At 48.5% G+C, this 21,061-nt stretch overlaps 1 protein-coding gene across 1 annotated transcript in view; it reads right to left on the minus strand.

Moving 5' to 3' along the window:
• The window catches only part of LOC119974317 (scavenger receptor cysteine-rich domain-containing group B protein), a 49,696-nt gene that overhangs the window by 4,224 nt on the left and 24,411 nt on the right, over positions 1-21,061 (minus strand). Inside the window, exons 5-8 of the mRNA XM_038813089.1 lie at positions 16,354-16,446; positions 13,290-13,355; positions 11,835-12,146; positions 5,972-6,061 (exon numbers count right to left, since the gene is read on the minus strand). Of these exons, the coding sequence (XP_038669017.1) occupies positions 5,972-6,061; positions 11,835-12,146; positions 13,290-13,355; positions 16,354-16,446 (561 nt within the window). The remainder of the gene's footprint in view (positions 1-5,971; positions 6,062-11,834; positions 12,147-13,289; positions 13,356-16,353; positions 16,447-21,061) is intronic.

Here is a 21,061-nt window from a genome sequence, read left to right on the forward strand (position 1 = left end):
CCATGCTAAGGCGGGTGCGAAGTCTCCGGCTCATTAGGAGTTCCGCGGAAAACAGACGGGCCTGATAATACCCAAAGTCTCCAAACGAGTGAGCTCCCCTTCTACCTTCTCGAGCAAGGCGTAAGGCACCGGGCGCCCCGGAAATAGGAGCATGGCTCCTAGTTTGGCTTGGATACGGGCTACGTATAAAATACGGGCTTTTATTTTCCCCAAACCGGGCTGGAATACATCTGGGTACCGTCCTAGTACCTCCGTCAACCCTCCAGAACCTGTTTGGAGGATGTGCTGCCACTTAGCTACAAATGGCGCAACCAGTCCCGACGCAACAGGCTGGCCCATGGCCGCGCACCACGATAAGTGGGAAACGCCCCTCCTGGCATCCATAAACAACAGGGGTCATCGTAGTTACTGCAATGTCCAATAGTTCCCCCGTGTAGGTGACCTGTGTGTCGGTTAATGTAACGGTCTGTATACACTGTCTGATGCGGTCAAATTTCATCTGGGCGATCACGGAGACCCTTGCACCTGTGTCCAACTCCATCTCAAGCAGGTGACCATTGACCCATACTGTCACCTTAATGGGGGCCACACGGGGAGCTGCCACACAATGCAGCTGCAGTCAGTCATCCTCCATCTCCACGTCCCCGGGAGTAGTCGCCGCTGGTTCATCCTAATGGAAGGTACGGCCCCTGGCTGGCCCTAGTTTTGGTCAGAACGATGGCACCTCTGGCGCCCCCAGGACCGGCGTCCGCGACGGGGTCGGCGCCCACAAGTCCGACACGGACATGGCTTCTCATCCATCGGTTCTGGAGAAGGCTCCCTTCAGGGAGGAACGTCCGGCGGCCACTGGCGTCGATCCGGACGTCGCCCCGCCCAAGGTACCGCAGGGGTGCGGGGAGACGCTTTTGGATGGAAGGGGTGGTGCCCCAACGCATGCACCTCCATTCCCTGTAGCTCCTGCACTCCTCGTTCTGCGCTCTCTCGGGATAATACCAGCTGAATGGCCTATTGAAAAGTCAATGTTGGCTCAGCTAACAACCTTTTCTGGGTGGCCGCATTGTTAATACCGCAAACCAAACGGTTGCGTAACATTTCTGACAAGGTCTCACCATAGTCACAGTACTCCGCAATCCTGCATAGCCTGGATAGAAACTCTGCAAGGGATTCTCCTGGGGTCCTCTCAGTGGTATTAAACCGGTAACGCTGGAGTATCGTGGACGGGGTTGGGTTAAAATGTTGCCCCACTAAGGTCACAAGTTCATCAAACGTCTTGGTGTCCGGCGCAGCTGGGAACGTAAGGCCCCTAATCACCCCAAATGTGTGCGGGCCGCAGGCGGTGAGCAAAATTACCACCTGGCGCTCGTTTTCAGTGATGTTATTCGCCCGGAAATAGTAACGCATCCGTTGTGCGTACTGGTTCCAACTTTCCAGTGCAGCATCAAAGATATCCAAACATCCATACAGAGGCATGGTGTAACAGAAAATAAACTTCCAAACTGTTTCCAACAAAAGTCCAGGGAGGCGGCTTCAGCAGCGTAGAAAGCTATCCACTTTCACCCTCATCACCAGTTTTGTGAGGGCCACAAAGAATCCAGCACGAGTTGTAGAACAGAAAGAAATAACATTTATTTACAATAACATATATATATATATACAACAGCAGCAGTAACTCCCTTGCTGCTCACTTCTTTCTAGCTGGTTCCATACGCGCCAGCTTTATTTATGCAGGGACCTGCTAATGATTTCTCCGCCCCCCCCCCCATTGGGGAAGCTCACACTCCTTAATGATTGTGGGATTGCCATTAGTCCCCAGCCAGTGGTAAGCAGGCAGGTTATAACACCGGGGAACCCACTGTGGGCTGTCCTCTTCGACGGGACTAGAAGATCCGGCTGGCAGGAACGGCTGGAATATTTTGGTCATTATTTTTGGTTTGCTTAAATAGGCAAGGATATGGGGTTGCAATGGACGATTATGTCAACAAGGACTTCTGTGCCGGCTGAACAAAACCACGAAAGAAGAAGTTGCGTTCTGTGGGACTTTACCACCGGTATTATGACAGCAGGTGAACAGTTTCTACACATCGCACGTGAATTAGAGTGGTCCACATGTTTGATGCTACAACTTTTCAAATCTCAAGGATTGGGAGGATTGCCTTATGCATATGACTGGAGGAAGCTTCCAGCCACCTTCTCAAGGCAATTAGAGACTGGCATTAAACACCAATCTTGCCAGCGATCCCCACGTCCTTTGAACCACTTATTTTAAATGAAGTATTTTTTGTTTCCCCCCTTTCACTGGGTGGTGAAGTGATGTCTGGTGTGCCAGTAATCCATGCGGACTAGTGATCACAGGTTCAATCTGATCAATTACAGTAGTAGCTGAGATATTACAACCAGCCTCACTGCCCCTGGAGGGGGAAATCCTCCATTGTTCCTCCTCTTATCCCCTGTGGAAATGAATGTCACATAAGTGCAGGGTCAGGGTGGCAAGGATGCGCAGTGGTTAGCACTGCTGCCTCACGGCGCCGAGGATCCGGGTTCGATCCCAGCCCCGAGTCACTGACGGTATGGAGTTTGCACAACCTTCCCGTGTTTGCATGGGCCTCACCCACACAACCCAAAGATGTGCAGAGCAGGTGGATTGGCGATGCTAAATTGCCCCTTAATTGGAAAAAAAATAATTGGGTAATTTAAATGTACATTAAAAAAGACAAGGGCAGGGTTGGTTTCCATGACAAAATATCACCCCCCCCCCCCCCCCCCCTCTTGCCCCCAGGGCTCATAGTCCATGTACACAGCTAGAGAATGGCCACTTTGATGAGATATTAAAGAAAAACTGCACCTCATCATGATTCAATTAAGTTGAAATTTTTCTTGGGTCATAGCACAAAACATGTGGCGGTGGATCTCACTCCATCCAGTTCCCATTTTCCATTAGAATATCCAAGTATCTTTAGGACAATGGGCAAATAGGAAAAAGTTAGGATTTTGTTTCTAATCATTCAGCTGACTTCTTCTCCAATACACCATCAACACCAAAATCTATGTTATATGTTGATTAATAATGCAAGCTTTCCAGTTCCAAAGCTGTATCTAATTTCTCATCTGCAGAAGATGGGGCAACACGGTAGCATGGTGGTTAGCATAAATACTTCACAGCTCCAGGGTCCCAGGTTCGATTCCCGGCTGGGTTACTGTCTGTGCGGAGTCTGCACGTCCTCCCCGTGTGTGCGTGGGTTTCCTCCGGATGCTCCGGTTTCCTCCCACAGTCCAAAGATGTGCGGGTTAGGTTGATTGGCCATGATAAATTGCCTGTAGTGTCCTAAAAAGGTAAGGTTAAGGGGGAGGTTGTTGGGTTACGGGTATAGGGTGGATACGTGGGTTTGAGTAGGGTGATCATGGCTCGGCACAACATCGAGGGCCGAAGGGCCTGTTCTGTGCTGTACTGTTCTATGTTCTATGTTCTAAATACATCTTTTATCCTTAAAAGTCCATTTTGATGGTTTGGAGTGGGTCAGATTAACACATCAGCCAGGGACTTCCTTTCATTTTCCAGCATACTGTCTCAGGTTAGTCTATTTGGTTCTGTTTCAATAGGAACATTCATATTGGGCCCCTGAGAGTCAACTGCAAATAATACCTTGAGGAGGATTAAGGTCCCTGCTCATTTTGGGTGGGACCGTTGGCAGAACATTGAGGCCCTGTGAAAATTGAAGGAGGAGGTGCTCACGGGGTAAGTAGGTGGTAGGATTTGTTCCCCTAGGTTTTGGAAACACTGAAGCCATTGTTTTTGGTCCCTGCCACAAACTCCTTTACCAAGCCATGGAGCCCATCTGTCTCCCTGGGAAGAATTTGAGGCTGAACCAGACTGTTTGTAATGTTTGTGCTCTATTGACCCAATATGCAGGTTTCAACTGCATATTTCCTTCACATAGATCATCTCATTTCAGCTCCACAAGAATACCAGTCACAGCTACCGCTTCAGCATATATGCTGCTGGACTCCTCACCAATGTCTTTGTTATTGCTGGACTCAACTATTCCAATGCTCTCCGGAATGGCCTCTAAACCTGTACCATCCATAAGCTTAAAACTCATCCAAACCTCTGCTGCCATATCCTAACTCACACCAGGTCTCATTCACTCCTTTGCTTGATGATTTACATTAACTCCGAGACTGGCAATGTCTCCATGTTAAAAGTCTCATTTTCAAATCCCTCCATGACCTCGCCCTCCCAATCTATGTGACCTCTCCAGCCCGGGAACCCTCAGAGATTCATGCCTTCTCCAATTCTGGCCTCCTTCGCAACCCCAATTCTCGCCTCCTTCGCAACCCCAATTCTCATCTCTCCATTAGTGTTCTTGCCTTCAAGCTAAGGCTCTGGAATTTCATCTCAAGTCCCTTTGTTTCTCCAAACTCCCTCTCTCCTCCTTTTTGACACTTCGGAAAATCTACTCCCTTTTGAGCAAGCTTTTGGCCACCTGTCCGAATATTTTCTTGCGTAGCTCGGTGTCCAATGTTGCTTGATAATGCTCCGGGGAAGCAATTTGGAACATTTTATCTGTTAAAGGAGCAACATCAATTCTTTGTAACTTGTTACTGTTGATGCATGTTTAGTCTGCCTGTCATTCAATTTCTCATCATGAATGAGGCGTTAAATAGATGAAAACAATCTTCCACTTTTGAAAGCATCAATTGAAAATAGATTAATTTTATAGACTTGTTATCCTGAACTGCAGAAATCTTTCCATTCAAATACTCTGAAAATGGAAATATCTGCACAGCTTGAGCTATTCCATTCACAGACTGGGATAATTGACTCGTTCCCAGTAAGTGGGTCTGGGTAAATTCAGATTTAAGTAAATCCAAACCCAAAATGTATGCTGAACAAAAGCGGTGAGAGTAAATGAGGCAACTGAATACATGCTAGAACTTGTCAACCAACAACCTGTCAAGTAAAATGCACAGTAACTTCCTCAGCAAGCCAGAGATACTCTGCAAATCTCTGAGGTATTTGACGAGAGTGGAACACCGATTCGGATACACCATTAAATTAGCGAAATAAATAGATTATACCCAACAACAGCACGGTGGCACACTGGTTAGCAGAGCTACCTAACAGCGCCAGGGACCCGGGTTTGATTCCAACTTCTGTGTGGAGTATTCACATTCTCCACGTGTCTGCATGGGTTTCCTCCGGGTGCTCCGGTTTCCTCCTGCAGTCCAAAGATGTGCAGACTAGTGGATTAGCCATGCTAAATTGCCCTTTAGTGTCCAAATGGTCACAGGGATAGGAATGGGGAGTTGGCCTCAGTAGGCTGCTGTTTGGAGGGTCAGTGCAGACTCGGAGGGGCCAAATGGCCTCCCTCTGCACTGTAGGGATCTATGTGCTTACCAAAATCTGGATCAGAATAGGCTACAGGGAGAATGCACATGCTTTCCATTAAGTTGGCGCACAAACAGCATCTTTACTAATGCTTTCATGTGTTGCGAATAAAAGGCAGTTGCTTAAATACCAGAGCAAATGTTCACACGTACAATGTGTCACTACATGAGAAAATGGCAACTGTGCGTATGAGGTTATTTGGTTTGTGATATGAATTTTCTATAACTGTGCAACCACACACATGCACCCCTACCTTCATCAGCCACTCGCAGGTGCATGGTTAAAAAGTCAATGGATTCACGTTTTGATGATGGGGCAGAGTTAAAGCAATGATCAATGGAGTTACATAGCTGAAAGACGATCGTGGAGGTTGGAGGTGAGATATGGCAATGATAGTGCAGCAAAGATCAGCAGTTTGGCAGTGAAAAATCAACCCAGTACTGATGTATTCATCACTTAATTCAAGAACACTGGCCAAATAAAGCGATCAGGCCACGTTCCCATGGTTACCATAGGCCACTGCACACTGCAGACGCTGCTGAAATAGTTTAATGATTACTGAATATTTGTTCAGTGAGCACTTACCTTCTGCAACCTTCATCACTTGTAATGTTCTTGTCGTGGTTGCTACCGGCGCTTGTTTACCAGAGCCTGTTGCCTCAGAGGTTTTATATTCTGAAACAACAGTGAGAGAGAGGATGCCTGTCAGTAACACGCAAATTGTCTGGTAATTTTGTCTCAATCCCTGTTCACACGGATTTGTTTATTCTGTTGAAACATGGCCAAATTTGTAGGCTTTCAAAGTGCTTCTTGAAAGGAAGCCCTGGGGCAACAGAATATCCACAGCAGATGCTATCCTTTAAAACACTATCCTCTTTCATTTCCGTTCAGATGACTTGGGCTAACAGTGCCACAATTTGCATGATGTTATCGTAGTTCCCTAGTTGGTTTGTTTTCTTGCACTGTACTGGCAGGTTCCCATGGCATTGTTTATGATATTTTATATTTTTCGGGCATTATCCCATTGGGAGGGGATTGGTTTTCTTCCAGTCACTTTCTTCACATTTGACTCACATTTATCTGCAATTTCACTCTGCTGACACATGTTGATTTGCTCAGAAGAGTGGCAGGATTTAGACACATCACTGACAATGCACTCTATTTTTTAATGGAATGCTCCCAATATCCCGCAGTGCCGTCTATAATGGGAAAGGGTGCAGAGGGAGGGAGATAGAGAAGATATAGGGCGGGATTCTCCACTCGCGTCCACCAGGCAAATCCCGCCCGAGATCAATGGACTTCTCCATTGTCCGCGTCTCGCCTGTGGCGTTCTTCCAGCGGATGGGGCAGAAGATTCCAGCCCTTAGAAGAGGTGATACGGTAAGGAGCAGGAGAGGCAGGGAGATCAGGGGGAGGGGAAGGGGGCAGGAGGGGCACGAGAAGGGGGCAGGAGAGGGTGAGGGAGGGGCAGGAGAGGAAGGGGGAGGAAGAGGAGACAAGGGTGCGGTAACCCTCACGAGGACCATGAAGGATCACTCATCGATCTCCATGTGGGGCTCGTGGAGTACGGATTCCCATGGTAACGGGCAGAGGCACGTCCAGCTGGTACTCGTTTTCGAGCCCTTGAAATACCATCCCAGACCGGGACTGGGGGTTCCTGTTAGTCCCAGGTTGGGTCACTGGTGTTGTAGGACACGGGTGCACCTTTGCTTTTGAGTGAAACTAAATTTATTTTCATCTTTATCTTCATGTCTCCTGGATTACTACAGAGGGGAAGGGAGAGGATCAGAGGGGGAGGGGAGGGGAGAGGAAGGGACAGGACAGGGGGTAAGGGAGAGAAGATGGAGGGGTAGGGCAGGGGAGGGATAGGAAAGGAGAGGAGGGAGGAGGCAGGCGAGGGAAGGAGCAGGTAAGAGGGAGGGAGAGGATGCCTTATGATGATACCTTGGGCTTATTCAGGGCGTGATTCAACAGAAAGAAATCGAAGCCCGGTTTTTGGCACGTTTAGCCAGGTGTTTCTCGGTGACTGCAGTGCCGAGAAACATCCCGCTATTCAACGGCACTTTGCCACTTTGGCCTCGGGAGTTTCTGTCCGCCGAGGCCGAATTTAAGAGCCATTTCTTGATGGCGAGCCCAGCAGGAAAGGCTCCTCGTAGATCGGAGCGCCATTTTGTCTGGCTGCCTCGATTCTCCCCCCACTTTCAGACTCCCCCCCCCTCCCCCACAGGTGCCATTGCGATACGTCCACGCTTGTGGAAACCAGTACTAAATGGCACCCTGGTGCAGTCTTCCAGCTGCGGACATTATGTCCTGGGTGCTGGGAGAATCCTGCGAAGGCATATTTAACTGATCCCAATGGCCATTCAAATATGCAGATCTAGATCATGCCCAGTGAGAGTGAGATTCAGATTGCGACATATCGCGAGATTACGTTAACTCTCACGGGGCGTTTTGAGTGTCGCTAATCTTGCGAGAGCCCTCTGGTGAGAATCAATGACCTCGTCCCGAAACCAAGTCGCGTTGACGAGGCCGCTGAAGTGCGCCCTCACTGTACAAAACATAAGGCACCAATTACTCATAAGGGATTTGGTAAACAACTTGTGGGCTCATTCCTTAAGACTCGGCACATGTGAGCTGTTAAATATCAATATAAAGCTTGAAAGAATCACAGTGTATGTATGTTCCGCCCAAAGCAAAAGTGAAACTAAAACTGGATCACATGACACATTAACCTTTTTAATGATGTCATGCTTCTATCCCTTAAAGGCATATTGCAAGAAGGAGAGGGAGAGGGACGGAAGAGAGCCGAGAGAGGAGGGGGAAGAGAGAGGAGAGGGAGGGGGATGAGAGAGGAGAGGGAGGGAAGAGTGGAGAGAAGAGAGGGAGGAGAGGAGAGGGAAGAGAGAAGAGAGGGAGGGGATGAGAGAGGAGAGGGAGGGGGATGAGAGAGGAGAGGGGGAGAGAGAGGAGAGAGTGGAGAGGGAGGAGAAGGAGAGAGAGAGGAGAAGGGGAGGATGGAGAGTGAAGGGGAGGGAGGAGAGGGAGGGGAGACGGAGAGGAGAGGGAGGAAGAAAGAGAGGAGAGGAGGAGAAAGGGGAGAGGGACAAGAGCGAGGGGGAAGGAGGAGAGAGAGGAAGAGGAAAGAGAGAAGAGGAAGGGAGAGAGACATGAGAGAAGGGTGGAGGGAGAGAGGTGAGTGAGGGGGAGAGAGAGGATAGGGAGGGAGAGAGTGAGGAGAGGGAGAGAGAGTCAAGAGGGGAGAGAGGGGGAGAGGGATGAGCGGGACGAGGGAGAGAGGAGAGGGAGGGGGAAGGAGGAGCTAGAGGAGAGGGTAGGAGAGGAAAGATAAGGGCAGAGAGAGGAGAAAGGGAGGGGAGAGAGGAGAGAGAGGAGAGAGAAGGGGAGAGATAGGAGAGAGAAGGGGAGAGAGAGGATTGAGAAGGGGAGAGAGAGGAGAGCGAAGAGAGAGAAAGAGGAGAAGGAGTGGGAGAGAGGACTGGGAGGGGGAAGGAGGAGAGGGATGGAGAATGAGTAGAGTGTGAGATGAGAGGGAGGGGGCAAGGAAGGAGGGGGGAAAGGGAGGAGAGGGAGGCCGAAATAGAATAGAAGGAGAGAAGGAGAGGGAAGAATGGAGAGAAAGAGGAGAGGGAAGGGGAGAGTGAGGAGATGTGCGAGGGACTAGAGGGAGAAGGAGAGCTGAGAGGAGAGCTGAGAGGGATGCAGAGAGAAAGTAGATTGGGAGAGGATGAGAGGGAGGAGGAGAGTGGGAGGGGTAGAGGGAGGGGTAGAGAGAGGAGAGGGAATCCTTGGGGTTAGAATTGACAACAAACTGAACTGGACTAGCCACTATGGCTACAAGTGCTGGGGAGAAGCTCAGAATCCTGTGGAAAATAACTCATCTCCTGACTCCCCAAAGCCTGTCCACCATCTACAAATCACAAGTAAGGAGTGTGGAGGGAGGAATACTCCCCACTTGCCTGGTGTCATAATATCCACTCATGTATATCATGAGATGCAGACAGGCAGTGATTGACACACAGGATAACCAATGAACATACACGACACAGAACAACCAATCACCAGACAGGACACCACCACTATAAAGCCCACAGGGCATTAAGGCTCTCCCTCTCTCACAGGACACGGCTAGGGAGATAGTCGCAGTGCACAGAACAATGAACATCATCACCATGTGATAGAGAGCTAGTCTGGTCGAGCCAGTAGGAGGTTATCAGTTAGGTTAACAGAGTGTCAACCCACAGCAGATTATGTACAGCAATCAACAGGTTCAATAAAACAGTGTTGGACCATCTCCTGTGTCGGAAGCCTGTTTCTCGTTTTACTGCATCCAGTTGCAGTCGATGTTAACCATCACAGATAACACATCACCTCGATGAGTGCAGCTCTAAAATGCTCAAATGGCTCGATACCATCCAGGACAATGCAGCCTATTGGGTTGCCACTCCTTCCACAAACATTCACTCTCTCCACTACCAATGCACAATGGCAGCCATGTGTACCATCTACAACATGCATGGCAGGAACTCACCAAGGCTTCTTAGACAGCACCTTCCAAACCTACGACCATTACCATCTAGTAGAGGTGAGGAGAGGAAGGGGATGAGAGGGGGAGAGAAGTGGAGAAAGGAAAAATGGTCGGTGATGACGAGCCAGCAGAATGGACCACCAACCAGTCCCCCCCACTTTGCGTTGGGATCATTGTGGCAAGCTGGCATTACGCCAGACCCTAAATCTGTCCCATGGTTTCACATGGGTGTGGCTGACCTGTGCTATTTGTTGCTGGAGTCGTCTTGCTCTGTGATTGGTAGAAACCCAGGCAAAGAAAACAACTCATCTTAATGATCTTAAGAAATGTAGGTTAGGTGGATTGACCACGCTAAAGGGCCCCTTAGTCTCCAGGGAGATTCAGGTTTGTTTATGGGGAAATGGAGAGAGGAGGGAGTGGGAATAGGTAGAGCGCTCATTCAAAGGGTTTGTGCACACTCGATGGGCTGAACGGCCTCCTTCTGCATTGTAGGCTTTCTATGAGACCCGTGTATGAAGACCAGACCTCCTGGGAAACTTCATAAAGGGATAATGGTGGTTAGAATTATATTTATAACTTCATTCTCACTCACTCCAACGTATTTCTGTTTCTTGTTGTAGATGTACATCATTGGTCAGTCCTTGTGTTTAAATCTCTCCTTGTCGTTCCTCATTTCTATTGCTACCCCTCCAGCCCACTTACCCATTTGGAATCCTCAGTTCCTCTCATTCCAGCATTCCATTCATTCACGGGCTCGCTCGATTCACATCATCCTTATTGGTAGACCCTTCAATTGAATCAGCTCCACTCCCTTGTACTTAATCCTCATTCCCTCTCCGCTTGAAATATCTTCTCATCCCAGCTTTCATTTCTTAATCAATCACTTCCACATTCAGGGTTCATTCCGAACCAGCATTTATAAAATATATTGGCTGCTTTCTATATTAAAGGCACTCTGGGTTTTTAGCTCATTGATAGCACTCTCAATCTCGGAGTTCTCAAGCTGTGGGTTCAAGTGTAAGATCTTGAACACGTGGCCTGGATTCTCTGCTCCCCCCATCCAGCCGTCTGTTTCTCGGCAGCGCGCCATTCGTTCGTGGCGGGAATTCTGTTTCCGCCGCTTGTCAATGGGATTTCCCAGTGAAGCCACCCGATGCTGGCAGGAAACTCGCTGGCGGGGCGGAGAATTCTGACCAAGGCGCAGTATTGAGGGAGTGCAGCACTGTCGGGGATAACAATCTTTTGGATGGGACATTAACCAGAGGCCTGACTGCCTTTTCAGATGGCGTAGAAGATACCGTGGCACCTTTGTCAAAGGAAAGCAAGGACCTCTCCCAACAAACATGCATCCCTCAACCAACTCTGCCAGAATAGATTAGCTGGTCACTATCTGGGAGGCACGGTGGCGCAGTGGTTATCACTGTTGCCTTCCAACTCCGAGGACCGGGTTCGATCTGACCCCGGGTCACTGTCCATGTGAAGTTTGCACATTCTCCCCGTGTCTCCGTGGGTCTCACCCCCACAACCCAAAGGTGTGGAGAGTTGGTGGATTGGCCACGCTAAATTGCCCCTTAATTGGAAAAAAAGAATTGAGTACTCTAAATTTATTTATTTTTAAAAGCCCCCCCCCCCCCCTCCCGGCTGCTTATGTGAGTGACAACACTGGAAAATTGGTTATGAAACACTCCTGACCACATGAACAATGCTATGAAACTCAGGTGAATGGAGTGGTGCTCCGAAAGCTAGTGATTCGAAACAAACCTGTTGGACTTTAACCTGGTGTTGTAAGACTTCTTACTGTGCTCACCCTTGTCCCCAGCGGGCATCTCCACATCAACGCTATGAAAATGCAAGTAGTTTTCTTTTGCTGTAAAATTAAGTAGCTGTTGATGCCGGCCTTACCTACACAAATAGCGCCTGCATCCTCATGGTGTCTACAGTTGTGTTTTCCCCAGCCGAGGTTAAAGCAGTCTGAGAGAGAGGACTCAGTGCCTTCACAATTCACGTTGTCCAGCAATATCGGGCCACGGCCGTACCCAAAGTAGCTCAGCTCAGTCGCAGTGATGGCGCCGCCACATCCCAACTGCCTGCAAACCACCGCCACATTTTTAATGTTCCACTCGTCATCGCACACTGTCCCCCAATTATTGCCATAAAAAATCTCCACTCTGCCTTGACAGCTGTTGTTACCGTTCACCAGACGGATGGATCTGGCTGGAAAAACATCAATATGATTATCACATTTTCGTCGCAACTCAGTGTAACACGCGCTGCTTTTAAATTACTCACGATGACTGCATGCTTATTCCAGTGGGACTTTGAAGAGAGAAAGAGGATCTCAGTTGCCAACTCAGATTCACATATACCCTCTTAAGACAGCAGTGGGGTCGGAAACTGGCATTCGGAGCAAAGAGAAAACCAATTTACCGGAAGGGGAAGGTTTAATTCATGGGGATTTTTCTTTGAATTTCCTACAAGGGTATTAGAATGTTAATGTGGGGCCTAAGGCCTGTTGAAGGAGCTCGGAAATTACTTCCAGCCCAGGATTCTTCAGCCGTTCCTCACTACTTCCCTTTATCTCAAGATCCAGGAGGATCAGGAATGATCCGCTCCCCCAATCCTGTAAACCTGACCAGTTGCCTCATTGCCAGCTCCAGAGTTTCACCTGAGACTTAGGCCAAGTCTGGTTGCTGCGGCGGCGGGAAATTCATTCTTCTTTTGGGGCGAGCTGTCGGCGGAGGCACGCGAGGTGACAGTGACTCACCCTAATGCAGAAAAAGTCAGTGGCTCAATTTTGGGTGTCTCTCTCCCTGTCTGGGCCCGGGCCCCCTCGTTCAGCGCCAAATTCTGGGCCCAGAAAAAAGCACCTCAAATTGTTTCCCTTATCATTCCGGAGCAAAATACGACCAATTAACTGAAAGGTGCAACTGAAGGCCAGGCCGGGACAGCTGTTCATTGACTTTGGTGGGACTGGAAGATCCTGCTAGCAGGAAGAGCTGGAAAATTCCAGCTTCCAGTCGCAGCCTCATTCACCCCTGCTTCCTCTGGGTGGAATGTGACATGAGTAAGGATAATGTACATCGGTCCAATGGCGCCGATGTTAAGGATGGACGAGTACCCCAGCGCTTTGCCCGATTATTTTCCGGGATTTCAGAAATAATTATGCAAGCCTTATCCCAGGAAATGAATTGAGTGGAACAGAGTTCGCGATAGGATGGATTGTACATGGTCTGCAGAAGCATCACTAAGTCCACTGGCTTCGAATAGACTTGTGCATTCTCAATAATAATAATGACATTGTGGCTAATATGAAAATAATTCTAACTCTTAAATTGAATGAAAACTTGTTAACATTACCAATCTGTGGAGTTGTAAGTTTGGTGGTTGTAATCTGCTCGGAAACTTGATCTGTAACATCTGTAACTGAATATAAAGGGCAATTAATAACTGTGCTCCCTCAACAACTTGCTGAGCCAACAATGTACTTTAAAAAATAAAGCCCCGATTTCCCCTCCAACTCTTGCTGGAGTTCAGCTCCACAGGCACTGACTGGATACTTTGCTGAGGTGGTCAATCTTCTGGTTTGGCAGTAACCTTAACCCCACAACATAACTGGGTTTGGGTAAAGTGGGAAGTTAACATGTTGAATATTTCAAACTCCAAGCTGCCAATCGAAGAAGAACAGGTTTGGGAATGGCCGGGAGATGGTGGAGGGAAGAAGCCAGACCAGTCAGGAGGAGGATCAGACATTGAAATTTGTTAATCAGGCTGCGTGATTGCATTTTGAATAAGGTTTCTAGGAGAATCCTGACAAGTAATAGACGACATGGATGTTTCAATTATAACCCATATCCTGTCTGTGGGACAGGAGCCTGAGTCTCTCCTCCAGGGCCAAAAGGTTAACTCTGTAACCCATTCCTCTTCTATGATCAGTGACCAACTCCAACCCTCCCCATCCCCGCCACTGATCAGTGACTCCCTTCTCCACACTGCCTCCGTCATCCCTAACTCAATGTTCTGTCAGCTCCCAATCATCATGGTAGCACAGTGGACAACACTGTTTCTTCGCAGCGCCAGGGGCCCAGGTTCGATTCCTGCTTGGGTCACTGTCTGTGTGGAATCTGCACGTTCTCCCCGTGTCTGCGTGGGTTTCCTCCGGGTGCTCCGGTTTCCTCCCACAAGTGCCGAAATACGTGCCTGCGAGGTGAATTGGACATTCTGAATTCTCCCTCAGTGTACCCGAACAGGCACCGGCGTGTGGCGATGAGGGAATTTTCACAGTAGCTTCATAGCAGTGTTTATGTAAGCCTATTTGTGACACCAATAAAGACTATTATCCCAGCCCCTTATCACCATCTCATTCCTCTCCCACCACTCCAATCTCCCACCTCATCGTCACTAAACCCTATTGTAGCCTCTCCTGGACAGGCAGACTGACAATCAAGCCCTCAAGTTAAACTCGAGAGCGTCTGTGAAACCTACACTTTTAGATTTCTCAACCAAATATCCAGCTCAGAGATTTCTAACAGCAACTGAGTATCTGCAGCCTGTTCCATCGCAGATCCGAGTCCCTTCAGAAGCGCATGATTCCCAATTGGGTGACTGGAAAATAATCAGGCCTAGAAATCTGGCCTGGTCTTTTCTTCTCTTCCCTTGGTCAGGAGTAATGAGGTCTATTGTTGGGCTCCTGGGGGCATCTGCTCCCAGTCTGGAAACAAAATCCAGCTCAGTGTCTCAACTCACTGGGCTATCGAGGAAGCATATTTCCAAATTCTGATCCATACACGCCAAAACTAAAAACTATCAAATGGCATCGAGCAAACGATACCTCAACAAATAAGTTTAAAAAAAAAAATTTAGAGTATTCAATTTTTTTTTTCCATTTTAAGGGGTAATTTAGTGTGGCCCATTCAGCTACCCTGCACATCTTTTTGGGTTGTGGGGGTCAGACCCACGCAGACAAGGGGAGAATGTGCAAATTTACACGGACAGAGACCGGAGCTGGGATTGACCCGGGTCGTCGACGCCTGGAGGCAGCAGTGCTAACCACTGCGCCGCCATGCTACCCCCGCACCAATAAGCTAAGTGTCCAAAACAATCATATGATGCGGCACAGAAGAAGGCCATTCACCTCATTGTGCTCATATTGGCACTTTGAACGATCCAATTAATCCCAATCTCCCACTGTTTTCCCACAGCCCTGTAAATGTTTCCTTTCACTTTCAGTGGGCAGCAAGGTGGCACAGTGGTTAGAACAGTTGCTTAACAGCTACAGGGTCCCAGGTTCGATTCCCGGCTTGGGTCACTGTCTGTGCGGAGTCTGCACGTTCTCCCCGTGTGCACGTGGGTTTCCTCCGGGTACTCCGGTTTCCTCCCACAGTCCAAAGATGTGCAGGCTAGATGGATTGGCCTTGAAAAATTGCCCATGGTGTCCAAAAAGAAAGGTTGGGTGGGGTTATGGGGATGGGGTTGATGGGTGGCCTTAAGTGGGGTGCTCGTTCCAAGAGCTCGATGGGCCGAATGGAATTCCTTCTGCTCGATGGGCCGAATGGCCTCCTTTTGCACGGTAAATTCTATGATTCTACGATTCTTTCACGAAAGTGAAAGTTTAAACAGATTTATTCTGAACTCCATAAAGCCACACCCGCAGCGTGTAACACAAGTGTCCCAGCTGGGGACTAACAGAACACCCGCTCTGGGATTGGGATGGCATGTAAAAGGCTTGGTAACAGCTCCCGCTTCTCACTCCTCCTGTTACCATGGGAACATGTATTCCACGAGCCCCACAGGGAGATCAATGAGTGATTCCCTGTGGGGCTCGTGAGGGTTATCACATTTTCTAGTAATTATTATAATTATAATCGTTATTAGTGTCACAAATAGGCTAACATTAACACTGCAATGAAGTTACTGTGAAAATCCCCTAATTGCGACACGCCGGTGCCCGTTCGGGTACACGGAGGGAGAATTCAGAATGTCCAATTCGTCTAACAAGCACATCTTTCGGGACTTGCGGGAGGAAACCGGAGCACCCGGAGGAAACCCACGCAGACACAGGGGGGGACGGGGAGAACGTGCAGAATCTGCACAGACAGTGACCCAAGCCGGGAATCGAGCCTGGGACCCTGGCGCTGCGAAGCAACAGTGCTAACCACTGTGATACCGTGCCGCCCCTCAAACATTTCCCCCTTAAACATTGGCTCGATTCCTTTTAGTAAGATATTTTAAAATCTGCTTCTGCTACCCATTCAGACAGTGCATTCCAAAACAGCCTGGAATCTAGACCTTGTGACGCAGCTAGATGAGAAGGGTGATTTTCCAGTGTTAAATTGGTGGAGAGCATCGCACAGCTGTAATAGAAAATGCCATTGCTTTCACCTGGAATTCAGTTTCAGGGTAAGTTAACAGAAAGACCTCTTACTATGGAGAATACTGTGAGTGAAGTCCGTGCCAGTATGGTCTACAGGAAACGTAATAGGTGAAACGTCCGGAGCTGCCGAGGGTGTCCAAGAATCTTAAAGAAAGGAAAGAAGACAACTGATTAAATATATGAAACACTGAGTATGAGATAGTTTTGGAGTTAATATTTGACAGAAATACATGGTCCACCTGCTCAGAATTACACCAGCAACTCTCATTTCGGTAACACCTTTAATGTAAAAAGGCACTTTGAAACATGGTGAAAAGTAAATTGTCAGATTTAGAACAATGGAAGGGATAAGACTGAAAAGATGGAGGAGTGAGAAGTGGAGAGGTACAGTGGATCATGAGAGTTCCAGAGAGTACGGCTCTTCACATGGATGAAGGTTGTGGGAAGTGAAAGCAGAGATAGGGTAGGGGAGGGGAAAAGCAAGACGATATTGAAGATTTTAAATGCAATATATTGGGGCTAGAGATACAGTTCAGGTTTTAGAATTTATAGAACATAGAACAGTACAGCACAGAACAGGCCCTTCGGCCCTCAATGTTGTGCCGAGCCATGATCACCCTACTCAAACCCACGTATCCACCCTATACCTGTAACCCAACAACCCCCCCCCCCCCCCCCCCCCCCCCCCCCCTAACCTTACTTTTTAGGACACTACGGGCAATTTAGCATGACCAATCCACCTAACCCGCACATCTTTGGACTGCGGAAGGAAACCGGAGCACTCGGAGGAAACCCACGCAGACACGGGGAGAACGTGCAGACTCCGCACAGGCAGTGACCCAGCCGGGAATCGAACCTGGGACCCTGGAGCTGTGAAGCATTTATGCTAACCACCATGCTACCGTGCTGCCTAAAAACATTTAGAATTTTTTTTTAGAATTTAGAATTTACAGTGCAGAAGGAGGCCATTTTGCCCATCAAGTCTGCACAGCCCTGGCACCCCACCTAAGCCCACATAGTCCTCGTAACTCAGTAACCCCACCTATCCTTTTTGACACTAAGGGCATGTGGTGAATCACAGTAGCGTAATTCACACTGTATTACTATTTCTCTGTAAACTCGGCACACGAGCAGTTGCGCTGCTCTGCCACTAGGGGGAGATGCACTGGGAGTGTACGGGAGTTTGTACTGGGCTCCACCCTTGGCTCCACCCACGGCTCCTCCCCCTAATCAGAAGTATAAAGGTTGATGCTGAGAGCCTGCATGCAGTTCATCTGGAGTTCATCGTGTCACAGGCAGACTCTGTTGTAAGACGATTAAAATCACTGTTCACTTCTAACCACGTGTCGCGTGAATTGATGGTCTCATCAATTTAATCATCTTAGGAAACAGTAAGGAATGACCATGGAATCAGCCCTCAAGCCTAACCGACTGGAACTCGACCCGCAGGATGCAGAGGCGAAATAAATCTTTTTGCATTGGCTCCGATGTTTTAAGGGCTAGCTGGCTGAAGCAAGCACCCCAGAAACGACGGAGGAGCAGAAACTCAGTCTACTGCGCGCGAGGGTGAGCCATCTATATCTACTCAGCTAAACTCTACCGGCTCATATATAGAGGCCCTGGCCCTACTCGATAGAATGTACGTGAGGCCTATCAATGCGGTCTACGCGTGTCACGTTTTTACTACTCGCCGCCAGCGCCCTACCTGCCACAGATGCATTTTTCCATGACAATATTGGTAGGGGTGATCACTGCACAGTCCTTGTGGAGAGGAAGTGAAGGATACCCTCCATCATGTTGTGTGGCATGACCACTGTGCTAAATGGGATAGGCTTTGCACAAATCTAGCAACCCAAGACTAGACATTCATGAGACACTGTGGGCCATCAGCAGCAGCAGAATTGTACTCCACTACAATCTGTAATCTCATGACCTGGAGTATCCCCTACTCTACCATTACCACCAAGCGAAGAGGTCAACTGTGGTTCAACGAAGTGTTCAAAAGGGCATTCCAGGATCAATACCAGGCATGCCTAAAAATGAACTGTCAAACTGGTGAAGTGACAAAACAGGACTACTTATGTGCCAAACAGGATAAGCAGCAGGTAATAGACAGAGCTAAACAATCCCACAACCAGCATATCAAATGTATGTTCTGCAAACCTGCCACATCCAGCCGTGAATGATGGTGGGCAATTAAACAACCGACTGGAGGAGGCAGATCCTCAATGATGGGGGAGCCCAGTACATACGTGCAAAAGACAAGCCTGAGACATTCACAACATCCTTCAGCCAAATGTAACGAATGGATGATCCATCTCAACATCCGCTGGAGGTCTCCAGCATCACAGATGTCAGTCTTCAGTCAATTCGATTCACTCCACATGATACCAAGAAACGCTGAAGGCTCTGGATACTGCAAAGGTTATGGACCCAGACAACATTCCGGCAAAAGTATTGAAGACTTGTGCTGCAGAACTCCACACTCATAGCCAAGCTGTTCCAGTACAGCTACAACACTGGCATCTACCCAGCAATGAGGAAAATTGCCCAGATATTTCTGTGCAAAACAAGTTGGGCAATTCTAACACAGCCAATGCAACCCCATTGGTCTATTTTCGAGGACCAGTAAAGTGGTGGAATGGGTCATCAACAGTGCAGTCAAGCGACATTTGCTTCGCAATACTCTGCCAACTGACCTTCTGTTTGTGTTCCGCCAAGATCATTCAGCCCTTGATCTCATTACAACTCTGGTTCAAGCAAAAGAGCTGAATTCCAGAGGTGAGGTGAGGTGTTTGTCCTTGATGTCAAGGCTATATTTGACTGGATATGGCATCAAGGAGTCCCACCAAAATTGGAAACAATGGGAATCAGAGGGGAAACTCTCCACTGGTTGGAGTCATATCTGGTACAATGGAAGATGGTTGTGGTGGTTGGAGGTCAATCATCTCAGTTCCAGGACATCACTGCAGGTGTTCCTTAGGGTGGTGTCCTAGGCCCAACCATCTGCTTCACCAATGACCTTTCTTCCACTATAAGATCAGAAGTGGGCATGTTTGCTGAGAGCGCTATTCACTGCTCTTTAGAATATGAAGCAGTCCAGGTCCAAATGCAGCAAGACTTGGACAATATCCAGGCTTGGGCTGAGAAGTGGCAAGTTACATTCACGCCACACTAGTGCCAGACAATGACCATCTCCAACAAGAAATAATTTAACCATTGCCCCTTGGCATTCAATGGCATTACCATCACTGGATCCTCCACAATCAACATCCTGGGGGGTTACCATTGACCAGAAACTGGACTGGACCAGTCATATAAATACTGTGGCTACAAGAGCAGGTCAGATGTTAGGAATCCTGCAGCGAGTAACTTTACTCCTGACTCCCCAAATCTTGTCCACCATCTTGTCCAACAAGGCACAAATAAGGAGTGTGGTGGAATACTCTCCACTTGACCGGATGAGTGCAGCTCCAAGAACACTCCAGGAACTCAACACCATCCAGGACAAAGGAGCCCACTTGATTGGTACCCCTTCCACAAATGTTTACTCTCTCCACCACTGACAAACAATGGCAGCCATGGGTACCATCTACAAGATGCACTGCAGGAACTCACCAAGGTTTCTTAGCATCATCCAAACCTACGGCTGTTACCATCTAGAAGGACAAGAGCAGCAGACACATGGGAACACCACCATCTGGAAGTTCATTTCCAATTCACTCACCATCCTGACTTGGAAATACATTGTCATTCCTTCATTGTCACTGAGTCAAAATCCTGGAATTCCCTCTCTAACAGCACTGTGGGTCAAGACGAGAGCTCACCACCAACCTCTTAAGTGAAATTAAGGATGGGCAATAAATTCTGGCTTAGCCAATGGAGACCACATCCCGTAAATGACTACACAATGCAAGTAATTAGCAAAGCTAGCAATAATAATCGCTTATTGTCGCAAGTAGGCTTCAATGAAGTTACTTTGAAAAGCCACTAGTCGCCACATTCCGGTGCCTGTTTGGGGAGGCTGGTAGGGAAATTGAACCCGTGCTGCTGGCTTTGTTATGCATTACAAGCCAGCTGTTTACCCCACTGTACTAAACCAGATTGTTATTGCACAAGGAATTGGATACAAGAGTATTAACCATTGCCCAAGGTTCTGGATCAGGTATATAGGGCATTATTGAGAAAACAGGAGCCATTCAACGGAAAACTTTAAAAGTCCAGTTTTAGGCGGGTTTGGCAAGGTTTCACAATGGCCGAGTTTGCTGGAGTTGATCCAGCGGAGGTTGACTCATGTTGCTTCTGGCAACCGGGGTGGGCAGACGCCATAGAAGGCAGCAAAGAAAATGCAGGCTGGAGGTGGCACCCCATGTGTAGGAAGCCTCTGCACATGCTGAAGAGCCGGCCACCCATAAGGCTAAGGAGGGACCCAGAACATGAGGTGTACAGGCATCATTGGTCCTTCAATGAGCTGTTGGACATCATGTGCCGCAGAAGACAGCGTCTCAGCAGACAGACAGTGCAGCACCTGTACCACGTCCTCACGGACATGGAACCCCATGGAGGAGGAAGGCACCCACTCCTGGTGGCCGTGAAGGTCACTGCAACCCTAAATTTTTATGCCACTGGGTTATTACAGAGTTGAAGCGGGTACCTGTGTGGCATATCACAGTCATCCCCCCACAGGTTCATCCAGGAGGTGACGGATGCTCGGTATGCCTGGGCATCAGACTATATCAACTTCAATTTGGACCAGGCC

This window comes from Scyliorhinus canicula, chromosome 12 (assembly GCF_902713615.1).
Source record: "Scyliorhinus canicula chromosome 12, sScyCan1.1, whole genome shotgun sequence".
NCBI lineage: Eukaryota > Metazoa > Chordata > Chondrichthyes > Carcharhiniformes > Scyliorhinidae > Scyliorhinus > Scyliorhinus canicula.